Genomic DNA, 23598 nt, shown 5'->3' on the forward strand with positions numbered 1-23598 from the left:
CAGCACCACAGAGAGAGGGGATCTGCCCTTCAGGAACAGGAAACCTACAGATACAAAAGGGCGGCACCTCTCCAACGCATCAGTTGGTTTACAGAGCACAAGAGGACCACCAAGATTAACAGCATAATTAATATACAATGATACTACTGCTAACTATTCACCCCGAGTGACTTATATAAACAAAAGGAAGAGGTGTACACCCAGAACTGAAGAAGATGGGAGGGTATGTACGGGTGCTGTCATGGACTCAGTTACTCACCGGTTAATGGTGTTTTTTGAAGACTTTATCGGTCGTCCATGACAGCACCACGTAGAGAATTACAGAGAGTAACTGTTTAGGGAGGGAGTACTGCTTGCAGCACCCTTACACCGAAAGAGAGGTCAGAGGAAGCACCCAGGTTTAATCTATAATGGTTTTAGAATGTGTTTGGAGAAGACCAAGTAACAGCCTTACATATTTGGTCGATCGGCACCTCTAACCTCTCCACCCACGAGGTAGCCATGGCTCTGGTGGAATGCGCTCCAAGGTGCCGGCTTGCCCTTTGAGACGTACAGTATGCCAGCGAAATAGCCTCTATCTCTTAACAGTGACCGAGGCCAACCGCCCGAGGATGGTAGACTGGGCCCTGGGATAGGAGATCTGGGATGTCTGGCAAGACCCATGGTTGGATATTGACATGGTCCTGAGGCACGAAAACCACGTCCTTCTCGGCCAAAAGGGGGCAATTACTATAACTGTGGCCTTGTCCTTCCTGATTTTCCTCACCACCAGAGGAAGTAGACACAGGTGAGGAAAGGCGTAATCTAGCCTGAAGTTCTAGTCCATGAGGAGGGCATCTACTGACAGAGGATTTTCTCTGGGGTTCAGAGAGCAGAATTGTGTCACTTTTCTGTTTTCCCTTGTGGTGAAAAGATCTACCTCCGGTTGAGCCTATCTTTCCACAATGAGGTTGAAGATGGCGTCATTTAGTGACCATTCTCCTTGCCTCAAGGTGTTGCGGCTTAAGAAATCTGCCGTAGTATTTTCTATTCCTCTTATATGAAGAGCTGTCAACGAGAGGTGTTGCTCTGCTAGCTTGAACAGACAATCTGCTTCGTTCTTCAGTGGTTTGGAACGGGTTCAGCCTTGATGATTGATATATGCCACGGTGACCCGATTGTCAGAGAAAATCCGCACATGGTGGCCCTGTAGATAGACAAGGAGTTTTTTAACTGCCTGTTCCACTGCTGTTAACTCCTTTAGGTTAGAGGACATTTCCGTCTGAATCTGGTCCCAGAGTCCCTGGATTAATATCTCACCCATGTGAGCCCCCCAACCAGAAGGGCTAGCGTCTGTGGTGATTATACGGGTTACATTATATTCCAGGGGACCCCCGTGGACAGGTTATTATGGTCTAGCCACCATTCGAGGGATATAATAGTGTTTCGGGACAAGGTTAGCTGGCTTTCCAGGTGTCCCCCCAAAATTTTTGGTTGCAATAACACTTCGCCCTCAAGTACCCTTGTATGATACTGGGCCCATCGGACCACTGGAATGCAGGACAAGAGAGAGCCTAACAGAGACATCGCTTTCCTGAGGGACATGGTGGGGTTTTTGGATGCGTTTAGCACCTGAAAGTGCAGGTGATCTATTTTTTTGTGAGGCAAACGGCATTCCTCATGAACCTGGGAATCTAAGGTGAGGCCCAGAAAACTCTGTACTTTCATGGGCTGTAACTGGGATTTTTTGATATTTAGTAACCATCCTAGTCGCTCCAGGGCAGACTATCGTCGAGATAGGGGATTACCAAAATATCAGATTCATGCAGGTGGGCCATGACCTCAGCTACGACTTTAGTAAATACCCGGGGGGCGACCGATATGCCAAAGGGGAGTGCCCTATACTGGAAATGCCTGACCACCCCATCTAACCGGACCGCTACCCTCAGGAATCGTTGGTGCCCTGCATTAATGGGGATATGGTAATAGGCGTCCTTTAAATCCAACATCACCATGAAGCAATTTTTAAACAGTAATTTTATTGCGGTATTAATAGTCTCCATTTTAAACGGTTGAATGGTCAGAAATTTGTTTAGAGCCCTAAGGTTGATAATAGTTCTGAAGGAGCTGTCTGGTTTGCGTATTAGGAATAGAGGAGAGTAGAATCCTTTACCCCGTTCTCCTTCCGGAACCTCTGATAGGACCCTCTTACTGAGTAGGTCGTGAATTTCCGTTTTCAGGGCCATCTGTTCTGCCAGAGAGGACCTGAGCGGGGTAATACTGAAGAAATTATAAGGGATTGAAGAGAACTCTAGCTGTAGACCTATAGCTGTTATTCCCAAAATCCAATTGCTACTGGAAATTTCTGACCAGGCCAGGCAGATAGTCTACCTCAAAACCGGGGCAACTAGATATTGGGGTGGCTTTTTTACCTCACGGGATGGTTCTTGACGTCCCCAACTTCCAAACATGAATCCAGTACCTCTTTTCTTTTTATCGTCCCATCTGCCTTGGTCCCTGGCCGGCCTTCTGCGAAAGAACCATTTCCCTCTGAAGTGGTCGGTAGACTGGGAAATTTGTTTTTCTCATCTCCGGCCTTCTCCAGCAGTTCGCCCAGAACCAGACCGAACAGGTATTCTCCTTCACATGGAATAGCGCAGAGACGTGACCTGGCCTGAATGTCGCCGGGCCAACACTTTAGCCATAGGGCTCTGCGTGCCGCATTTGATAACCCTGCAGCCCTAGCTGCCATCCTTGCAGAATCTGAGGATGCATGAGCGAGAAAAGCAGTGGCATTCTGGATTGTCGGCAGGGATTTTAATATGGATTCCCTAGAGGCCCCATCTTCCAGCTTAGACTCTAGCTGGTCCAGCCAGACCATCATTGATCTGGCTGCGCATGTCGCAGCTACTGCAGGCCTAAGAGCATCAGCCGACATCTCCCAAGTCCCTTTAAGAAATGAAGCTGCCTTCTTATCAAGAGGAAGAAGCCATGTCATCGAAGGGAATGGAGGATTTTTTAGAAGCCTTAGCCACCGCTGCATCCAATTTTGGTGCTTTATCCCACGTGCTCACTAAGGGATCATCAAAGGGATATCTCCAATTAAAGGTCGGTGGTAGGAAGCCCTTTTTTCCCGGCTTTTTACACTCCCTTTAGATAAGGTTCTGAACTTTATCATTAAGAGGAAATTACTTCCGTTTTTTTGGGTCTAGTCCACCGAACATTAGGCCTTGCGCCGACAGTTCTGGTTTTTTGTCAGCTACCCCCATGGTGGATCTAACTGACTTAATCAGTCTGTCCATCTGGCCTAGCGGGAAGCAAAATTGATTAGCATCCTCCTCTGAAGAGGATGCAGAGGAGATGGAGGCTTCCGAACCATATTCCTTCTTAGGGACAGTAGACGAGTCTGAAATGCTAGGTTCCCTTCTTCTCTTGGAAGGCCCCCCCTGGCACAAGGACCTTACGGAATCCTTTACTTCTCTCCTGATGATCTCTCTAAGGTCTGAAGTAAAATTAGGAGATTCTTCCGCCACCTATGGGAGCGGAAAGATCCTATGTCATTTAAGTATTACAACCGCTAAAAAAAAAAAAAAAAGTATCCCATTCCTTTTTTCCCTACTGTTTGTCGGACGCACGACTGACATAGTCTCTTAGGGTAGGCGTCTGGCAAAGGGCAACCACATAGTGCACACTGCTTATTCTTAACTTTACCAGCGCTTTTACCCCTAAGAAAAAACAGGAAACAGGGTACGTTCACGAAGGTCTCTTACCCAGGCAGCAGCGGTAGGTACCGGATTACTGGGGGAGCGAACCAGATCCTTCAGTCTGGATGAAGTCCTGCGACTGGGCTGATCACTGCGTCCACGGGTCTTCTGCTGTGGCTTTGCGTGGGACCTCTTCGAGGCCCTGTCCTGCTCCTCCAGCAGACCGACGGGAGCTTCTGGCTCATCCATGGTGCAAAATAAGCTCACAAGCAGCTCTGCAGCCATTACTGTGGCCTTAAATAGGCCTTCCCCCAGATCCAGAAAAAAAAATGGCAGGGGCGTGGCCAAGGTTCTGACCCCCCATGCAGGTTACCGCCAGTATTCCTGCCGCTCTCCCGCCGCCGCCATTACTGCAAGCAGTCGCAGCATAGCGGCGCCTGCAGCAGAAGCTGGCCGGCGTCCGACTTCCGGTCCCGTCACTTCCAGCGCCGAAAAGGAGAGCGCAGGGATGCGCAGGGAGGTCCGATACGGCGCCGCCGCCCAACCACGCCGCCACGCACACAGAATGGCCGACGACACGCAGGGCGAGCCCTGAGGACACCGGACGAACTCCCGGGAGGGGGGAAATACTTACCTCGCTGGCCTGCTCCATCTGCTCTGCTCACTGTCGTGGAGCCCTACCCGTAGCCACCGTGACACTTCCAGGGACCCGAACTGATCGAGGTAGGAGACCCCCTCGCTACCTGCATTGGACAGCCGGCCTGGGTTCCTCAGATAATCACGGATGATCTGTAGGGCATCCTGTCCTCCAAAAACAGGAAACCAACTGATGCGTGGGAGAGGTGCCGCCCTTATGCATCTGTAGATTTCCTGTTCCTGAAGGGTGGATCCCCTCTCTCGTGGTGCCGTCATGGATGACCGATAAAATGCAGGTAATGAGTGCAGAGTAGGCAGCTTCTTGAAAAACTAACAGGTCTGTGAGAGACAGAATTCTTGCTGGCTGGTAGGTGATCAAATACTTATTTCATGCAACAAAATGCATTTTAGTTATTTAAAAATCAAAGAATGTGATTTTCTGGTTTTTACTTTTAGATTTTGTCTCTCGCAGTTGAAGTATACCTACTATAAAAATTTCAAACCTCTCCATTGTAAGTGGAAAAACTTGCAAAATCAGCCGTGTGTCAAATACTTATTTTCCCCACTGCATCGTTTCTTCCCGTATAAGTTATTTTTGATGTTCAACAAAATATGATTTTCCAGTAATTCACTCTAGGTATGATAATGACTTCTCTCTTTATAGGATTTTGACTTCTAATTCCTCATGTTTGGTCCTGTTAAAATAAAAACACTTCTATAAACCTCCTATGCCGGCTCCAGTGGTGTCAGCACTTGTGTTTCAGGGGCTCTGCTTGTTATGTAATGTGAGCCCTGCATCCAATTAGTGCTGGCTTCACTGTTCCTATCTTCGGACAAATCGAAATATAAGAAGTCAAAGAGAAGTCGCAGCCCTGGCTTCCTGTTAATGTTAAATACGTCTGAGGGTGGGAACAGTGAAGCTGGGGCTGATTGGGCACAGGGCTTATGTGATGTAACAACCTCATATGACCCCAAGAATGCGAGTGCCGATACTGCCAAAACAGCACAGGCACGGAAGGTGAATATGATTTTTTTATTTTAATGATGCCTAATATGACGACAACCCCTTTAAGAAAATACAATTTGCATTTTCAATATTTCCCATATTAAGAACATGAAAAAGGCTTATCCCCTATGTGAATTCTCTGGTGATTACCCAAATCGTATTTCCGGTAATAAACATTTCCCACATTCTAAACATGAAAAAGGCTTCTCCCCTGTGTGAATTCGCTGGTGCCTAACCAAATCTGATTTCCGGTTAAAACATTTCCCACATTCTGAACAAGAAAAAGGCTTCTCCCCTGTGTGTGTTCTCTGGTGGAGATCAAGATGCGCTTTCTGGGTAAAACATTTCCCACATTCTGAACATGAAAAAGGCTTCTCCCCTGTGTGGGTTCTCTGGTGGTGATCAAGATTCGCTTTCCGGTTAAAATATTTCCCACATTCTGAACATGAAAAAGGCTTCTCCCCTGTGTGGGTTCTCTGGTGGTGATCAAGATTCGCTTTCTGGTTAAAATATTTCCCACATTCTGAACATGAAAAAGGCTTCTCCCCTGTGTGAATTCTCTGGTGATTACCCAACTCAGATTTCTGGTAAAAACATTTCCCACATTCTGAACATGAAAAAGGCTTCTCTCCTGTGTGAATTCGCCGGTGCCTAACCAAATCTGATTTCCAGTTAAAACATTTCCCACATTCTGAACATGAATAAGGCTCCACCCCTGTGTGAGTTCTCTGGTGTATAACAAGACCTGACTTCTGGTTAAAACATTTCCCACATTTGAAACAAGAAAATCTATTTTCTGCTGTGTGAATTTTTTGATGCTTAAGAAAAGACTTTTGAAGGGGAAAACTATTTCCATATTCTGAACATAAAAATGGCTTCTTTGCTTTAGGAGCAGTTAGTTTTTTAATGCTTATTGTGTGACTTTGATTTTCCTTAGTAGTCGGTAATGAATCAGAGGACAGGATCTGTTTGAAAGGATCAGATGACAGATATTTGCTGTGAATGGATGATGGTATATCTGGAGTAATGGCATTCACTTCAATTGTATCCTGTAGGATCTCAAGATCATCGGATTTAAAAATTGAAGATGTCAGCTGTCCCTCTGATCTCCTGGTACAGTCATCTGCTGAGAAAAAAAAACTTATTTTTCAATAAAATATCCTCAAATTTTATATTTCTGAACATTTCTACTTAAACGGTCAGTGAAAATGGCAAGTTATGTAAAATATTTAATCATTCACCAAGAAACTGACAGTTCACAGTAGAATAGAAAACTTTATAGCATGAACCAGTAGAACGTGGTGTCCAACTGTTTTTTCATTCTGCCTCCCACATATGGAATAAAAAGCCACCATTGTTATGTAACAGAAAATAATGCCAATAATAAGTTACTGTATACTCATCGTACAAAAAACAAGTCCCCACTCAAGTCCATAATCTGTCAATGGAAAAACAGAGTTTTTCACATTATTAGTGGCTCAGTCTCTTTAAAAGAGACATGGCTTCCATAAACAAATCCAGCAAAATCTGCTCTCCCAAAGTCAAATCTCTCCCTCGCTTCTGAGCCTTGTAATGTGCCTAAACCACATTGGTTTATGTGGGGATATCTACTGCTCTGTTTTGCCATTTTGTCATATTAGTGCATCTGCAAATGATGTGGTTATATCTCCTCTGGGACCTGCTCCTATGACGTCTGCTTCTGTCACCAGGCGCTGCCTTATTCATTCTGCAGGTGCTGGAAATGGAGGAGACATTGAAAACAATCTCTGGGCAGTGCAGACTCTGTCCAGTCACTAAGAGTAAGGACGGTGTCACACTCGGCGTATGAAAATATGGTCCGTTTTTTACGGCTGTAATACGCAGAAATGTTCCCAAAATAGTGATCCGTATGTCATCCGTAGGCAGGGTGTGTCAGCGAATTTTGCGCATGTCGCGCATGTCATCCTCCGTATGTAATCCGTACTGCGAGATTTTCTCGCAGGTCTGCAAAACGGACATACAATGGATCCATGGTCTCAAATATTCGTTAAAACATATATACTGTATATATATATATATATATATATATATATATATATATATATATATATATATATATACACATATATATATAAATATGGTCCGTTTTTTACGGCTGTAATACGCAGAAATGTTCCCAAAATAGTGATCCGTATGTCATCCGTAGGCAGGGTGTGTCAGCGAATTTTGCGCATGTCGCGCATGTCATCCTCCGTATGTAATCCGTACTGCGAGATTTTCTCGCAGGTCTGCAAAACGGACATACAATGGATCCATGGTCTCAAATATTCGTTAAAACATATATACTGTATATATATATATATATATATATATATATTTTAATATTTCATACAGCGCTAGATAGCAGAAAAGCCAGTAATTCAATTGCCGGCTTTTCCTATCTCCTCCTCAAACCCGACAGGATATGAGACATGGTTTACATACAGTCCTCATATGAACTCGAGCCTGGGAACTTTTCAGAATATTTTCCCACGCTCGAGTTCATATGAGGACATCCAGCAAAGGGCGCATCACCGCGACTCGAGGTAACTACAGGTCATTCCCCTGCATTCGATTTATTCCCCGGGTTTTTACAGCCATGAGCACAGCTGCATTAGCAGAGCTCCTGGGTGTAAAATGATTTAACCCCTTCAGATACATTTACAGCGTGGGACAAGACTGAACGACGGAAGGTATGGAATATTGTTGTTTGTTTTTTTTTCTTTGTTCCAGGTGACAAGGGTCTTCAGGTGGATTAAGAGTATAATAAAATATTAAAACACCCTGTGTCTTTATTTCATTAAAATACTTTGTAATAATGCGTGTGTTTTATTAACCATTTCTTACTATTGGATTAATAATGGATAGGTGTCATAATTGATGCCTCTCCATTATTAATCTGGCTTAATGTCACCTTACAATAGCAAGGTGACATTAACCCTTCATTACCCCATATCCCACCACTACACAGGAGTGGGAAGAGAGAGGCTAAGTGCCAGAATAGGTGCATCTTCCAGATTTGCCTTTTCTGGGGTGGCTGGGGGCAGATGTTTTTAGCTAGGGGGGGGGGGGCAATAACCATGGACCCTGTCCAGGCTATTAATATCTGCCCTCAGTCACTGGCTTTCCCACTCTGGCAGAGAAAATTGCACAGGAGCCCACGCCAATTTTGTCCGCGATTTAACCCTTTAATTTAATAGCTAGAGCCCCCAAAATTTACACCAAGACACTTCTTACATTACTAAAGAGGAATATGTAATAAAAGAAGGGATATGAGATGGTTTACTGTATGTAAACCATGTCTCATATCCTGTCGGGTTTGAGAAGGAGATAGGAAAAGCCGGCAATTGAATAACCGGCTTTTCTGCTATCTAGCGCTGTATGAAATATTAATATATATATATGTATGTGTGTCACTGATATATATATATATCCCTATACTATGTGTAGACATTTATTTTATCTATTCTATTATATTCTGTCAGTGTGATTTTACTATACACCTCGCTGAATTGCCGGCTTTTCTATAGAACACCGCTGCATATTTCTCGCAAGTCACACTGTTGGTCCCTGTGTAATCCGTATTTTTCTCGCCCCCATAGACTTGCCGATTTTTTTGCGCAATACGCTGACAAACGCAGCATGCTGCGATTTTCTACGGCCGTAGAAGACCGTATAATACGGATCAGTAAAATACGCCTGATAGGAGCTGGGCCATAGGGAATCATAGTACCGTGTGCAATCCGTATTTTCTGCACCTCTCATACGTCCGCAAAACTCGCTAGTGTGACGCCGACCTAAGGTGCCTGCGACCTGTGAGAACCATCCAGTCTGGCAGTATAGGTGTGTTTAAAAGCACAGAATACCTAGAACTTATCCAAAGATATAAAAATATCGAAAAATATACATATATATGTATATTAATAATACCCAGGTAGTCGTGGTGTGCTGAGAAGATTATTTAGTGGAAACCACTACAGAGAAAGCACCAAAGCCAGAGTAACACCGAACATGAGGTTACCAGAAATTATACAGGCTGAGTTCAGATTAAAATATGCCTTTATTCATAAAAAAGTGGCAAATAGTTACAGTAAAAATATATAATATTAAAACCAAATGTGCGCAAGACTAGGACTAATAGGTTATGATTATTCACAGCAACCCCAGAAGGAACACAATATAAAGATGGTAATATATTACTTCAACTGTGTATACACATTTTTCTATAGAAAATAATTGATTTTACCATAATAAAGTGAAAAAAGTGCATAGATCAAATAAATCATCAATTAAAATTTATATATATAGACAAAGTGCATACGTGCAAAAAAGATCACATATTCAAGGGCAAAAACATGTGCAAAAAATATGCAGTGCTAATAAGTACATATAAAGGCTGGCACAGTGAAATGCATGCCCTATACCTGGGATAAACACTATAGTGCAAAGAAAGAACAAAGGAGCCACATATATAGGGCCAGAAACGGTGTGCACAATCACCAAGGAAGTCACAGTATAACCAAATGCGTACAAAAGAAATAATGGCACAGTGAAGTATATGTCCTATACCTGGGGAATGAGCTGGGTCCCGTCTCTGCGCAGAGGATAGGGGAGCATATAATAGGATTGGGGACAAATACCGAGCTGGGGGAGAATATACAAGGCTGGGGGAGCATATACCAGGCTAGAGGGACATATACAAAGATGGGGAACATATACCAGGCTGGAGGGACATATACAAGGATGGGGGAGCATATACCAAGATAGAGGAGCATATACCAGGCTGGGGAAGCATATACCAGACTGGGGGAGCATATACCGGGTTAGGGAAGCATATACCAGAAAGAGGGAGCATGTACCAGGATGGGGGAGCATATACCAGGATGGGGGAGCATATACCAGGATGGGGGAGCATATACCAGGATAGGGGAGCATATACCAGGATGGGGGATCATATACCCGGCTGGGGGAGCATATACCAGGCTGGAGGAGCATATACCAGGATGCAGGAGCACATACCAGGATGCAGGAGCACATATCAGGCTGGAGGAGCATATACAATATATCAGGACTAGCTATTGAACCCGTTCTATGCCCGGGTTGTGAGCATTCTTATTGGTACATTTTTGTGCTATGTTAAAGGGAACCCGTCACTAGAAATAACATTGTTAACCTGCAAATATGCAGTCAATATGCAGGTTAACAGTGCTATTATGCTGCCTGGTGCCCGCACGCAGGTGGGGATAAAATTATCTTTATTTTTAGCAGTATGGTAATTTCAAAAAAGTTTGCTCACTTCTGCATCAAGATGTTTATTCTTCCCAAGTGAGCTCATACAACACATCACGTAAAGCAGGGTATCAATAATCAATTGTGTACAGAAGGTATAAACACTTTTGTTCATAGAAGAACTTCATATGCTGTCATGCCACGTCTAACCATGACTACTCTGTAATATCACTTTTCTAAGCAGCCTTTGCAATGTAGTCCATGGTTGCGCTGGTGGAGATGCTGCACTAAATTCACAGGGTCACTTAGTTCATTGTTTAAGAGTCAAAATCTGTTATTACCAGAGCTAAGTTGTTACCTGGTTTTGAGTAGATTATTACCGGACCCTACTTCTAAATCCTTTCCGGATCTGCCTACATATTTCTTGGTGACTTCAAAACAGTTTGGCTTCTCACTTGACTCTTCTTCCAGGACCGGTACGGCCACTAGAAATTCAACATATAATTACAGTAGAATTTGTGACTTCTCTGCATTTAGTGGTTACTACTCACCTGGGTAGCCATATGTAGGAATCTCCTCTTTACACCGCTCATCACCCCTCACATATGTCTCTGTAGTATTAATATGGGTCAGGTCTTCACCCTGAAATAAATATTGTAATAGTCACAAACAGAAGGAGAAGTCACATCTATGATCAGCTCTAATCCTGCCATCTCCACCATTCTCATTACACAAGTATAAAACATATGGTACTGGAGGATAAAACAAGACTAAGCACAAGACGTTCACATAGGGGAGATGTCATGACACCTTCTCTCCATCTACCTGATGATCCTGAGGAACATTGGGATCTTCCAGTTTACAGTCCTGTGGAAGAGGAGGACGGTGACATCTCTCTGGTGTTGTCCTCTTACTGGATAGATCTGAAGGAAACACATAAAGAGACTGAATTCATTCTTTACATACAGATAATTATAGGCCTTGTGTATTCACAGCTTTCAACCTCTGAAACACATAAAGACGGCAACACCCTTGACCTGGTCTTTGTCCTGCTCTGTTCAATCTCCTACCTAGATAACTCACTGCTTCCCGTCTCTGACCACAACATTCTCTCCTTCACGCTCACAAATCCTCACCCACCCCAGCACACTCCTACCTACCACACATTCAGAAATCTACAAGCCATTAACCCTCAGACACGTTCAGACTCCCTACACTCATCACTGTCCCCAATCTCCTCTTTTTCCTGTCCTGATCTGGCTGTACACCACTACAATGACACTCTTAGGGTACCGTCACACTGAAACGACGCTGCAGCGATACGACAACGATGTCGATCGCTGCAGCGTCGCTGTTTGGTCGCTGGAGAGCTGTCACACAGACAGCTCTCCAGCGACCAACGATCCCGAAGTCCCCTGGTAACCAGGGTAAACATCGGGTTACTAAGCGCAGGGCCGCGCTTAGTGACCCGATGTTTACCCTGGTTACCATCGTAAAAGGAAAAAAACCAAACAGTAGATACTTACCTACCGCTGTCTGTCCCCGGCGTTGTGCTTTCCTGCACTGACTGTGAGCACAGCGGCCGGAAAGCAGAGCGGTGACGTCACCGCTGTGCTTTCCGGCTGGCTGGCGCTGACACAGGATGCAGGAGGAGTGCAGAGAAGCAGAGCGCCGGGGACAGACAGCTGAAGGTAAGTATGTACTGTTTGGTTTTTTTACGTTTACGCTGGTAACTAGGGTAAACATCGGGTTACTAAGCGCGACCCTGCGCTTGGTAACCCGATGTTTACCCTGTTTACCAGTGAAGACATCGCTGAATCGGCGTCACACCGGTGATTCAGCGATGTCAGCGGGAGATCCAGCGACGAAAGAAAGTTTCAAACGATCTGCTACGACGTACGATTCTCAGCGGGGTCCCTGATTGCAGGAGCGTGTCAGACACAGCGAGATCGTAACGATATCGCTGGAACATCACGAATCGTACCGTCGTAGCGATCAAAATGCCACCGTGTGACGGTACCCTTAGAAGCACCATTGACCAAGTACCGTCCCTCACCCTCAGAACCTCCAAACACCAAGTAAAACTGCCTTGGCTCACATCGCAAACTCAACTTCTCCAGTGATACTCTAGGAGTGCTGAACGCTTATGGAGGAAAACTCGCACACCAGAAGATTTCAACCACTTCAAATTTATGTTAAGAACCTATAACTCTGCCCTTCACCTAGCCAAACAGACCTACTTCACCACCCTGATCTCCTCACTAGCACACAACCCCAAGAAACTTTTTGACTCCTTTCACTCACTCCTCAGTCCAAAAGCACAAGCCCCTATCACAGACATTTGTGCTGATGACCTGACCTCTCACTTTATAGAGAAAATAGATTATGTCAGTCAAGAAATCCGATCCCAACTACCATGTGCTGTGACTTCCATCCCTCCCTGCATTTCCCCTGGCTCACTTTCCACATTTGATCCCATCACAGAAGAAGAAGTCTCCAGACTCCTCTCTTCTTCTCATCCAACTACATGCACTACCGATCCCATTCCCTCACATATACTCAAGTCTCTCTCTCCTGTTGTCACAACTAACCTATCTACAATCTTTAATCTCTCCCTCTCCTCTGGCATTTTCCCATCCTCCTTCAAACACTCTATCGTTACGCCATTACTAAAGAAACCCGCTCTCGACCCATCTAGCACAAATAACTACAGACCAGTCTCCAATCTCCCCTTCATCTCTAAACTCTTGGAGCACCCAGTCTACTCCCGCCTTACCCGTTACTTCTCCACTCACTCGCTCCTAGACCCTCCACAGTCCGGCTTCCGCCCCCTACATTCGACAGAAACTGCACTCATCAAAGTTACCAATGACCTTCTGACAGCAAAATGTAATGGTGACCACTCTCTGCTCATTCTTCTCGACCTTTCTGCAGCTTTCGACACTGTTGACCATCGTCTCCTACTCTCTAGGCTCCAGTCACTTGGCATTAAGGGCACTGCTCTCTCCTGGTTCTCTTCCTACTAGCGATGAGTGAATATACTCGTTACTCGAGATTTCCCGAGCACGCTCGGGTGACTACCGAGTATTTTTTAGTGCTCGGAGATTTAATTTTCCTCACCTCAGCTGAATGATTTACATCTCATAGCCAGCTTGATTACATGTGGGGATTCCCTAGACACCAGGCAACCCCCACATGTACTTATGCTGGCTAACAGATGTAAATCATTCAGCTGTGGTGATGAAAACTAAATCTCCGAGCACTAAAAAATACTCGGAGGACACCCGAGCGAGCTTGAGAAATCTCAAGTAATGAGTATATTCGCTCATCACTACTTCCTATCTCTCTGACTGCTCCTTCGGTGTTTTTTTCGCTGGCTCTACTTCATCCCCTCTTCCTCTCGCTGTCGGGAGTACCTCAGGCCCCAGTCCTTGGCCCCCTTCTCTCTCTACACGGCCCCAATTGGACAGACCATTAGCATATTTGGCTTTCAGTACTATCTTTATGCTGATGACAGATAACTATACACGTCATCCCCTGACATTACCACTGCTCTACTACAGAACGCCAGTGACTGTCTGTCCGCAGTCTCCAACATCATGTCGGCCCTCTGTCTGAAAGTCAACCTCTCCAAAACTGAACTTCTTCTGCTCCCGTCGTCTACTAACCTCCATAAATCTGATATTTCCCTCTCCATGGGTGGCACCATATTAGCACCCCGGCAGCAGGTGCGCTGCCTGGGTGTTATGTTTGACACCAATCTCTCCTTCACCTCCCATATACAATCTCTTGTCTTCTATTGCCGCTTACACCTAAAGAACGTCTCTAGAAACCGCCCTCTTCTCACCAGGGAAACAACAAAAACCCTCACTGTTGCCCTGATCCACTCCCACCTGGAAACTGCAATGCTCTATTAATTGGCCTCCCTGTTACTCGACTTTCCCCTCTACAGTTCATACCTAATGCAGCAGCCTGGGTCATCCATCTGGCTAATTGATACTCGGATGCATTCGCTCTTCTCCAGTCCTTACATTGGCTGCCCATTCATTATAGGATCCAATTCAAAGTACTTGTTCTCACCCACAAAGCTCTCCACAGTGCAGCACCCCCCTACATCTCCTCCCTCATTTCTGTCTATCAGCCTAACCGATTGCTGCTCTCTGCAAATGACTTTCGACTAACCTCAGCACTAATCTGCACCTCCCACTCCCAACTCCAAGACTTCTCCGGGGCTACGCCAATCCTCTAGAATGCTCTACCCCAAGAAATTAGGACTATCCACAATTTGCATAGTTTTAGGCACTCCCTCAAAACGCATTTGTTCAGAGCGGCCTATCATGTTCACTAATCTAAGCCAATTTATGTGTAAGTGTGCATGTGTAGCCCATTCACCAGCTCCATCTATCCCTCAAGATGACTGGACCATCATTGTATATATATCATTGTAAATACACACCTGTATTTTGTATCTCCCCCACCTCATTGTAGATTGTAAGCTCTCACAAGCAGGGTTGTCTTATTTTGCTTTAATGATTGTATTGTTAACGTTGTTACTTATGACTTATGTTTTGAAACTGTTAGGCTATGTGCCCACGTTGTAGAATGTTAGCAGAATTTTCCTGAACAAAACCGGACTACTTTCGCAGGAAATCGGTTCGCGTTGTTTTTTTCACGTTTTTTTGCATATTTTTCTGCAGCTTCCCACTACTATACAGTGGGGCAAAAAAGTATTTAGTCAGTCAGCAATAGTGCAAGTTCCACCACTTAAAAAGATGAGAGGCGTCTGTAATTTACATCATAGGTAGACCTCAACTATGGGAGACAAACTGAGAAAAAAAAATCCAGAAAATCACATTATCTGTTTTTTTAACATTTTATTTGCATATTATGGTGGAAAATAAGTATTTGGTCAGAAACAAAATTTCATCTCAATACTTTGTAATATATCCTTTGTTGGCAATGACAGAGGTCAAACGTTTTCTGTAAGTCTTCACAAGGTTGCCACACACTGTTGTTGGTATGTTGGCCCATTCCTCCATGGAGATCTCCTCTAGAGCAGTGATGTTTTTGGCTTTTCGCTTGGCAACACGGACTTTCAACTCCCTCCAAAGGTTTTCTATAGGGTTGAGATCTGGAGACTGGCTAGGCCACTCCAGGACCTTGAAATGATTCTTACGAAGCCACTCCTTCGTTGCCCTGGTGGTGTGCTTTGGATCATTATCATGTTGAAAGACCCAGCCACGTTTCATCTTCAATACCCTTGCTGATGGAAGGAGGTTTGCACTCAAAATCTCACGATACATGGCCCCATTCATTCTTTCATGTACCCCGATCAGTCGTCCTGGCCCCTTTGCAGAGAAACAGCCCCAAAGCATGATGTTTCCACCACCATGCTTTACAGTAGGTATGGTGTTTGATGGATGCAACTCGGTATTCTTTTTCCTCCAAACACGACAAGTTGTGTTTCTACCAAACCGTTCCAGTTTGGTTTCATCAGACCATAGGACATTCTCCCAAAACTCCTCTGGATCATCCAAATGCTCTCTAGCAAACTTCAGACGGGCCCGGACATGTACTGGCTTAAGCAGTGGGACACGTCTGGCACTGCAGGATCTGAGTCCATGGTGGCGTAGTGTGTTACTTATGGTAGGACTTGTTACATTGGTCCCAGCTCTCTGCAGTTCATTCACTAGGTCCCCCCGCATGGTTCTGGGATTTTTGCTCACCGTTCTTGTGATCATTCTGACCCCACGGGGTGGGATTTTGCGTGGAGCCCCAGATCGAGGGAGATTATCAGTGGTCTTGTATGTCTTCCATTTTCTAATTATTGCTCCCACTGTTGATTTCTTCACTCCAAGCTGGTTGACTATTGCAGATTCAGTCTTCCCAGCCTGGTGCAGGGCTACAATTTTGTTTCTGGTGTCCTTTGACAGCTCTTTGGTCTTCACCATAGTGGAGTTTGGAGTCAGACTGTTTGAGGGTGTGCACAGGTGTCTTTTTATACTGATAACAAGTTTAAACAGGTGCCATTACTACAGGTAATGAGTGGAGGAAAGAGGAGACTCTTAAAGAAGAAGTTACAGGTCTGTGAGAGCCAGAAATCTTGATTGTTTGTTTCTGACCAAATACTTATTTTCCACCATAATATGCAAATAAAATGTTAAAAAAACAGACAATGTGATTTTCTGGATTTTTTTTTCTCAGTTTGTCTCCCATAGTTGAGGTCTACCTATGATGTAAATTACAGACGCCTCTCATATTTTTAAGTGGTGGAACTTGCACTATTGCTGACTGACTAAATACTTTTTTGCCCCACTGTATTATATAGTGGCAAATCCGGAGATTTTCCGCAAAATTAATGAACATGTTTTTTCCATAATTTTTTTTTTTTGCGGAAAAAATCGCAGCATGGACATAAAAATTGCGGATTGCTTTCTAATAATGGGATGCTTAATGTAAGCTTTTCTTTTAGCGTTTTCGAAGCGTGAAAACGACAAAAAAAAATGCTAAAAATCCTGAACGTAGGCACACAGCCTTAAACTGTAAAGTGGTGCGGAATATGTTGGTGCTAATAATAATAATCTTTATTTTTATATATTATTTAGTCCTGTCTATTACCTGGTGATGTGAGGGGCCAGGGAACCTCCATCATGACGTTCTTGTACAAAGCTTTGTGTCCTTCTAAATGCTCCCACTCCTCCATGGAGAAATAGATGGAGACATCCTGAAACCTTATAGGAACCTGACACATACAATAATATCGTCATCCACCCAATCCCTTCATAGCGTTACTGTATAATGTCCCAGTATTCCCAGCAGTGTCACCTCTCCAGTCAGCAGCTCAATCATCTTGTTGAGAAATTCTAGGATCTTCTGGTCATTGATGTCCTCATGTTTCAGGAGGTGAGGTGGAGGCCCCGTGATTGAGCTCAGGGGTCTTTCAAATCCCTCAGACACAGGGTCCTGACAACGCTTACTAGAGGTCTTCTTCACTATTGTGTAATCCTGACATTTCCAGAGTCCTCACCTCTCCAGTTCTGTCCATCTGTTATTCCCATCTATATATATAATTGTCTAAGGGTTTTTCCGTCTGTCTGTCTGTGTCTGTCTGTCTTTCTGTCTGTCTGTCTGTCCTGGAAATCCCGGCTCTCTGATTGGTCGAGGCCGCCAGGCCTCGACCAATCAGAGACCGGCACAGCATCGACGTAGAAATCCCGCGTCTCTGATTGGTCGAGGCCGTCAGGCCTCGACCAATCAGCAACGGGCACAGCGACGATGATGTCATAATGGTTGCCATGGCGACGATGATGTCATAAAGGTTGCCTCGACCAATCAGCGACGGGCAGTCTGCCGCGAATTCTGGAATCATCATTGTCCATATACTACGGGGATATGCATATTCTAGAATACCCGATGCGTTAGAATCGGGCCACAATCTAGTAGATAATAATGATGTTGTGAAACGAAGCCATGACATTCAGTGTCTCCCTCTTCCACACCACCTCCTCATCTCGCTCCCTGTCTGTCCTCTCCCACACCACCTCCTCATCTTGCTCCCTGTCTGTCGGTGTTCCCCAAGGCTCAGTTCTAGGACCCCTACTCTTCTCCATCTACACCTTCGGCCTGGGACAGCCCATAGAATCCCACGGTTTACAATATCATCTCTTCGCTGATGAAACGCAGATCTACCTAACTGGACCCAACCTCACTTCCTTACTGACCAAAATCCCACAATGTCTGTCTGCTATTTCATCCTTCTTTTCTGCTCGTTTTCTAAAACTGAACATGGACAAAACAAAATTCATTATCTTTCCCCCACCTCTCTCTACTCCTCCACCCGACCTATCCATCAATGTCAATGGCTGCTCACTTTCCCCAGTCCCACACGCTCGGTGCCTCGGGGTGATCCTTGACTCTACCCTCCCTTTCAAGCCACATAACCAAGCCCTTGCCTCCTCTTGCCGATTCCAACTCAAAAACATTTCCCGGATCCGTGCATTCCTTGACCATGAAACCACAAAAACATTAGTATATACCCTTATCATCTCCCGCCTCGACTACTGCCACCTCCTACTTTCTGACCTTCCCTCTAGCACTCTGGTACCACTCCAATCCATCCTAAACTCTGCTGCCCAACTAATCCACCTGTCTCCCCGTTACTCCCCTGCCTCTCCTCTCTACCAGGCCCTTCAATAGCTTCCTATTGCCCAGAGGCTACAGTTCAAAACACTAACAATGACATACAAAGCCATTCACAACCTGACTCCTCCATACATCTGTGACATGGTCTCCCGGTACCTACCTGCACGCAATCTTCGATCGTCTCATGATCTCCTTCTCTACTCCTCTCATCTCTTCCTCCCACAACCGCTTCCAAGACTTTTCCCGTGTTTCCCCTATACTCTGGAACTCTCTACCCCAATATATAAGGCTCTCGCCTACCACGGAAACCTTCAAAACGAACCTGAAGACCCTCCTCTTCCGACAAGCCTACCGCATGAACAGCTCTACCCTCTCCTAGTGTATCCTCACCCATCCTCTATAGACTTTGAGCCCTCGCGGGCAGGGTCCTCCCTCCTCCTGTACTTGTGTGTGCGCCTTGTTTTACTCATGTTTATTGTACTTGTCTATATGTTCACATGTAAAGCGCCATGGAATAAATGGTGCTTTAAAAATGTATAATAATAATATTTGGCACCAGGGAAGGGATCTGAGCAGATGTGCTCCAGAGACACCATTGAGACCAGCGTGGCAGGCCTCGGGGGAGTATATGCCACCCAGATGTCGGTAACTGTCTGACAAAGTCTGGATTTCCCAGAAGAACGGCTTACACTGGTCAGAGCCAGAAGCTGCCCCCTGCGCTGGTCAAGTCTCCTAGGCCCGACTATGTCCATCAAGAGCTGATGCCCAGTCCTCTCCGCCTTGAGCCTGAGAGACTTCCGTTGATGGTCAAGCCGAGAAGACCCATGTGGAGACCAACAGGATAGGCACGCATGCAATTGAGGAGGAACGGTGCAAGTGAGCAGGGCCGTCACTTCCAGCTATCAAACAGTAAGGGGGTCGGCTGGGACTAGGATTACAGGTTGGAAGGGGGACGGTTGGTGCATTAGAGGCTCAATGGGGTTTAATATACTATTTTAGGAAGAGACTTGCAGCCTAGCGGGAAAACCCGGTGGCCCCTGCTAGAACCAGAGCTTTGAGTGAGAACTCACTGGTGACTCCCAAGATTGGGCGCACCACCATTGTAAAAAGGACACTAAAGTTAACTAGTGAAAGACTTTCTTGTTTGTTCTAAACCTTTTGTTATTCCCTCTAATGTTAAATTGACTAGCAACTAACACTAATTGTTTAAAAGTTACTGTTGTATATTGATAGCATTATATCAACCCTTGGCTGTTTGCACTTCGTGATCTCTGCTTGTTGCATCCAGACACCCGTATTACTTTTGGCGTATTTGGCAGGATGCAACATTCAGATACAGAGATGGCGGATCACTCTGTGACCAAGGCCGGCATAACCTTGGGGGCTATGGTCAGCAACCTTCCGAAGTTCACAGGGAGCAGCGCATTGCTGTGGGACTGGGCGGAGATGCTGAAAAGTATGCTATGCATGGATTCCCTGACCTCTTCCATTCAGGCCGAGTTAACCCTCCTGACCCTTGATGGGGAGGCCTAGCAGACGGTTATGTATCGCCCACCTAGGGACACTGTGGAAAAGATAAAAATCTTGGAGCATAAGCATGGTGACACCATGGACTTAAGGCACCTTCGCATGCGGTTGTTCCAGCGGGTCCAAGGGAAAAGTGAGACCATAGCTCAGTGTCTTAATGTATTGCAGGAACTGACGACTCATATCACCAAGAAGACACAAGACAGCACCTAGGACTGGGTCTCTTGGACGAAGTGATGAGGGACCAACTCGTTGCTGGACCAAAGGACTCCTCTTTGAAGCAGATATTAAAGGAGAGCTCATATCTGAATCCCGGTCTGGGTTTCGTTGAGGCAAGGGGTCAAAGTTACAGTCTCGGAGAGAGAGACCCCTGTTCTCATCGCCACTGTCCGGAGTCATGAAGAAGTGGTCACCCCTGAGTCAACATGTACTAAGCCCGACTAGGTGCGGGAGATACATCAAGATATGTGTGACATTCGATGTGAGCTGTGCAGCATCAAGGGGAACCTTGCTGCCAATCCTCCAGCTGATCACCCGAACTCACGTGAGAGGAGGTCAGAGCGGGAAAGTTGCTCCTTATGGATCACAACATGTCACGTACGTAGCCCATCAGCGGAACGCGAGTGAGAGTGTTGGACCTGAGGTGGAAGGGGGCACATTTCAAAACACTGTCCGAATTGAGAACGGTGGAGACGGGGGCGCCAGCTAACTACACCGTGTTCCAAATTATTATGCAAATGATATTTTTCTCGGATTTTCCTAAATGGTCGGTGCAAATGACAGTCAGTCTGATAAAAGTCATCACCCGTTAGAGTATATATTGAATTTTATTGAAGAAACTTCCCAATGATAACAGTATAATCTCCAAAATGAATAAAAACTCAAAATGCACTGTTCCAAATTAGTAGGCACAGTAGAATTTCTAAACATTTGATATGTTTTAAGGAACTGAAAATGCTCATTTGTTGAATTTACAGCATTAGGAGGTCACATTCACTGAACAAAAAAGCTATTTAACTCCAAAACATCCTAGCAGGCCAAGTTACATATTAACATAGGACCCCTTCTTTGATGTCACCTTCACAATGCTTGCATCCACTGAACTTGAGAGTTTTTGGAGAGTTTCAGCTTGTATTTCTTTGCATGAAGTCAGAATAGCCTCCCAGAGCTGCTGTTTTGATGTGAACTGCCTCCCGCCCTCATAGATCTTTTGATTGATGATACTCCAAAGGTTCTCTATACTAGGGTTGAGGTCAGGGGAAGATGGTGGCCACACCATGAGTTTATCTCCTCTTATGCCCATAGCAGCCAATGACTCAGAGGTATTCTTTGCAGCATGAGATGGTGCATTGTCATGCATGAAGATGATTTTGCTCTTGAAAGCACGTTTCTGCTTTTTATACCATGGAAGAAAGTTGTCAGTCAGAAACTCCATAAACTTTACAGAGGTCATTTTCACACCTTCAGGAACCTTAAAGGGCCATAACAGCTGGTTCCCCATGATTCCGGCCCAAAACATGACTCCTCCACCTCCTTGCTGATGTCGCAGCCTTGTTGGGACATGGTGCCCATCCATCATCCATCCACTACTCCATCTATCTAGACCAGGGTTGCTCAACACTCATCAGTAAACAAGACTGTTTGAAAATTAGTCTTCATGTATGTCTGGGCCCACTGCAACCTTTTCTGCTTGAGAACACTGTTTAGGGGTGGCCGAATAGTAGGTTTATGCACCACAGCAAGCCTTTGAAGGATCCTGCACCTTGAGGTTCGAGGGACTCCAGCGGCACCAGCAGCTTCAAATAACTGTTTGCTGGTTTGTAATGGCTTTTTAGCAGCTGCTCTCTTAATCCGATGAACTTGCCTGGCAGAAACCTTCCTCATTCTGCCTTTATGAGCACGAACACGTCTGTGCTCAGAATCAGCCACAAATCTCTTAACAGTACAATGATCACGCTTAAGTTTTTAGGAAATATCTAATGTTTTCATCCCTTGACCAAGGCATTGCACTATTTGATGCTTTTCGGCAGCAGAGAGATCCTTTTTAGTTCCCATATTGCTTGAAAACTGTGGCCTGCTTAATAATATGGAACATCATTTTTAAGTAGTTTTCCTTTAATTAGAATCACCTGGAAAACTAATTATCACATGTGTTTAAGATTGATTTGAGTCATCCATTGAGCCCTGAGACACAATACCGTCCATGAGTTTATTTGAAAAACAAAGCAATTAAATCATTATGACACGTAAATCCAATTTGCATAATAATTTGGAACACGGTGTAATGCGCCCCACGGTCGTGGAGCATACCATGGGGTTTCGAGCCTCAGAGGGTGGAAGAGAGAATTCTGAGGGTATTGTCTCCGAGAGGCAAATTACCTGGGCTGAATTCAATGGGTAAAGCATTCACCGCTTCATTGACACGGGATCTCAGGTGACCAGAATGCCTGAGCCATATTTCCAGAGTCATTTTTGCAAAGTTGCTTGCTCCAGAACAGAACACACCATCCGACTGGTGGTGGCTAATTAACTGCCTATCCCGGTAGCAGGAGTAGTGTGGGTGTTTGTTCGGATGTGCAGGAAGGATCTGGGCCAAAAAGGAATAGTGTTGACAAAGGGGTCAAGAGGCAGAGGACCCATTGTAACCCTGGGCATGAATGTGCAAAAAGAGGTAGGACAATTCTTAGCCGAGGGCCCTGATAAAAACAGATGGACCCGTTCCACCCATGACCCGGCAAGTAAAAAAGGTGTTCTAGCAACTAGTGTGAGTCAGCGAAATTCAGAAGTTACCCACTGCCTCCCAGTATCTTGGCAAAGTATTGATATCGTCCGAAGCCACAGTGACACTGCAAGTGGGACAGACTGTACTCACTATGCCAGTACTGGCCCATGTATCCTTAGAGAGTGTGGACATCCATATTGAGACTATTGATGGAGAAGAAGCGATCTCCAGATTATTGGTTGCCCGCACCCTGGCAACCGTGCGACAGGGACAAATACCTGTGCACTGTAAAAATGTAAGTGGAGCAATTCTACAGTTGATGCCCCAACAAGAAGTGGCTCAAGTTTATATAATGGTGGAAGATGTCCCCAGACCTGATGCTATAGGACTGACACCTGTGGGAAGAGACCCATGGACCAGAGCGGCGTCACTTGATAGTCAGGAAAGCAAAAGCGAGCCACTGGCTGGACTTCACCTCTTGGAACAGATGGAGGACAACCTCACTGAGTTTTCCTCGAGGTAAGTTTGGCAGGTTGGACAGATATTACAGCGATATCGAGAGATGTTTGCACAGCATGAAGATGACTTTGGGTGCACCCATGCTTTTTCTCATGAGATCCCTACAGAAACAACTG

The 23598-nt window shown here is 45.2% G+C and overlaps 2 protein-coding genes across 2 annotated transcripts in view; both read right to left on the reverse strand.

Moving 5' to 3' along the window:
- The window catches only part of LOC138666644 (zinc finger protein 850-like), a 209245-nt gene that overhangs the window by 65753 nt on the left and 119894 nt on the right, over positions 1–23598 (reverse strand). The window contains exons 8-13 of the mRNA XM_069754836.1: positions 5476–6044; positions 4318–4509; positions 3599–3704; positions 3356–3512; positions 2412–2619; positions 2192–2244 (exon numbers count right to left, since the gene is read on the reverse strand). Coding sequence (XP_069610937.1) covers positions 2192–2244; positions 2412–2619; positions 3356–3512; positions 3599–3704; positions 4318–4509; positions 5476–6044 — 1285 coding nt within the window. The remainder of the gene's footprint in view (positions 1–2191; positions 2245–2411; positions 2620–3355; positions 3513–3598; positions 3705–4317; positions 4510–5475; positions 6045–23598) is intronic.
- LOC138664126 (zinc finger protein 707-like) lies at positions 9428–17801 on the reverse strand. Its single transcript, XM_069750563.1, has 4 exons — positions 17191–17801; positions 11398–11495; positions 11124–11214; positions 9428–11057 (listed from the first exon to the last, which is right to left on the reverse strand). Exons 1-4 carry the CDS (start codon positions 17321–17323, stop codon positions 10927–10929), a joined length of 453 nt encoding a protein of 150 aa, XP_069606664.1. The 5' UTR covers positions 17324–17801; the 3' UTR covers positions 9428–10926.

The sequence above is a fragment of the Ranitomeya imitator genome, chromosome 2, assembly GCF_032444005.1.
Source record: "Ranitomeya imitator isolate aRanImi1 chromosome 2, aRanImi1.pri, whole genome shotgun sequence".
NCBI lineage: Eukaryota > Metazoa > Chordata > Amphibia > Anura > Dendrobatidae > Ranitomeya > Ranitomeya imitator.

Coding starts and splice junctions, on each gene's coding strand:
- LOC138664126 (XM_069750563.1), bottom strand. CDS start 17,323: ATGTGTCAGGTTCCTATAAGGTTTCAGGATGTCTCCATCTATTTCTCC. Junction 11,496..17,190: donor CTGGCCCCTCACATCACCAG/GTAATAGACAGG, acceptor TGTTTCCTTCAG/ATCTATCCAGTAAGAGGACA. Junction 11,058..11,123: donor TCCTACATATGGCTACCCAG/GTGAGTAGTAAC, acceptor TTGAATTTCTAG/TGGCCGTACCGGTCCTGGAA.